General features: G+C 53.1%; 1 protein-coding gene across 1 annotated transcript in view; it reads right to left on the bottom strand.

The window, feature by feature from the left end:
• Nucleotides 1–2,292: 2,292 nt before the first annotated feature.
• The window catches only part of LOC149490920 (uncharacterized), a 1,318-nt gene continuing 1,160 nt past the window's right edge, over nt 2,293–2,450 (bottom strand). Inside the window, exon 1 of the mRNA XM_089704405.1 lies at nt 2,293–2,450. This exon is cut by the window's right edge and continues 1,160 nt beyond it. Within this exon, the coding sequence (XP_089560531.1) occupies nt 2,293–2,450 (158 nt within the window).

The raw sequence follows: 2,450 nt of genomic DNA, 5'->3' as shown, positions 1-2,450 counted from the left end.
ATTTGAGAAAAGTATTTAATTTCCACATTCCCCATAGCGAGCCGTGGCACGTCAAATTTTAACCTCCTCGTTGAAAGGAGAGCACAAGTTTTATTAGGTGCAAATTTTAGCTTGTTTTCCTTTCCCCATTCATTTATTACATTTAGGACACGGTTCGCTTTCATTTCAATTTCGAGGGCCGTGTCACCCTCAAAGACCAACACAATGTCGTCGGCGAACGCCTGACAGAATACTTTCATCTCCTCTAGCATCCATAGCAGAGGGTCCAGCAAGAGGTTCCACAGGATTGGTCCACCTATGGATCCCTGCACGCACCCCTTGCTGGTCCCCCTACTCACTTCCACGCCCGCATATCTAACTTTCACTCCCCTTTCACTCAGGTAGCTGCTGATCACCCGCCTCACGTTCCCCGGGCACCCAACTTCAGCCAACCGCACCTTTATGGCTGGCCACCAGGCGCTGTCGAAGGCTCCCTCTATGTCCAGCGATACCACAACAGAAATCTTCTTCTCCTCCCTCATATTTCTGATGTGGTTCACCAGTCTACAGAGGGCGTCCTCGGTGCTCCTCTGTGGCATAAAGCCATACTGGTGTGGGCTTATTTTGGGCAGCAGGTAGAACCTGAGTCGGCCGACCAGCATCTTTTCGAAGATTTTGCCGAGAACAGGTAAGAGGCCGATCGGTCGATAGGCTTTCGGTACCCGATATGATTCCTTGCCCGGCTTTCGCAGTATAACCACGGTCGCCCACTTCCACTGTGCGGGGAAGTAGGCGGCAGAGAGGCATCTGTTGAGCAAGGCAAGGAACCATCCCGGGTTACAATCCACAGCGTGCTGACAGATGTCGGCCGTGAGGCCATCCGCCCCGGGGGCCTTCTTGGGGTTGAAGGACCTTACGGCTCTCTTCAACTCCTCCATGATGAAAGGAGGGTCATCCGGGCCCGCCGGTGGTTCGGTGTCCAAGGACTCCGCACACCTGCGCACCCGACGATGTCCCTCACTTTCACCACTTTCCTGGTCCTCGGGGTAGAAGGTCTCCGCCAACAGTTCTGCCGAGCTTCGAGCATCGAGGGTCTCACCGCCCCTCGAAAGGGGCAGATCCTCCTCTCTCCCTGTGGCTCTATTAAGCACCCTGTAGATGCCCTCCCAGACCCCCTCCCTATCCTGTTTCCGGCAAAACTCCTTCCAACTCTTCTCTTGCGCTTCTTTCACTGCCTTTTCATACATCTCTCTTTCTTCCAGGTACAATCCAACCACGCGGTCTCTGCGATCAGGTGCTGCGTTTCGGATCCTGCGTCTCCTCGTGGCCACCTGCTTCTTCATCTGCGCGAGCTCATCATTCCACCACGACAAGGTGAATTTCTGTGTGTGTTTTTTGGTCGGCATTGTGTCTCTGCATGTCTGTGTGATTGCTTCAGTGTATCTGTCTATTGCGTCATCTATTTGTTGTGTGCTGTGTATTGTGTCTATGTCTTGTATAGTTAATTGTCTGTCCGACATCAGCCGGGTCAGTTTCTCATGAAACTGAGTCCAGTTTGCCTTGTGTGTGTTAAATATGCGTGTAGTTCGTATTATGTTCGTGCCTGTGGATTTATGTTGTCTGATGCCGAAGGATATGCCGTTGTGGTCCGAGCTCGTGAGACTCTCCTCAACCCTCCAGTTGTCCACTCGGTTCAGCAGATCGTCGGAGCACGCTGTCACATCCACGTAGCTAGAGTACCTTTTCCCACCTCTGATGGTATCGAACGTAGGGATGTCCCCGGTGTTGAGTATGTGCATTCCCATTTCTTCCAGTACAGCAGACACATCTCTTCCTCGCGAGTCTTCCACTTCGCCACCCCACCACGGGCTTTTTGCGTTCGCATCGCCTCCCAGGACCATCCTATGGATACCCAGCTCTCTCCCTATCCGCCTAAGATGGTCCAGGTAGAGCCCCACTGGTTTATCGGGCTCGAAGTAGAAGGACACTACAATCATCTCCCAGGCTTTGGTTCTGAGAGTGGCCACAACGATGTTGTTACTGCTAAGGCGTGTATGTAGTTCGACATCCAGTGTGTCGTCGAGTACTACAATACACGCCTTTACTGCTCCACCCCCTTCCCCTTCGCTCTGGAAGATCCTCACTCCATTGTATGTCCTCATACTTTTCGCCCCACCAACGTAGGGCTCTTGCAGCAATGCTACGCATGCCTTACGCTTGGTGGCTTCGAGCAGTAGCTCCCGTGTGGCGATTTGGCTCCGCTGGAGATTGGCCTGCAGCATTCGGTACTGGAAGGACTCACCTTGGGCAACCTTAGCAATACGCTACCGCCGATCTGGCCAGAGCATCCCACCTCTTTCTTTCCGTACACTCTCTGTCAAAGGCGCTGTGCTCTGCGCTGCCTTTCTTAGCCTTTATGCAGTTGATGCATTGAGGCACTTCTCCCCGCAGCCACTTGTCGCACTCGGTCT

Source organism: Colias philodice, chromosome 1 (genome assembly GCF_061535455.1).
Source record: "Colias philodice isolate Cphi_HAF_F1 chromosome 1, ilColPhil1 Martin Lab GWU primary, whole genome shotgun sequence".
Taxonomy (NCBI): Eukaryota; Metazoa; Arthropoda; class Insecta; order Lepidoptera; family Pieridae; genus Colias; species Colias philodice.
The sequence above is the reverse complement of the archived record's forward strand: the minus strand, read 5'-3'. Positions and strand labels throughout refer to the sequence as shown.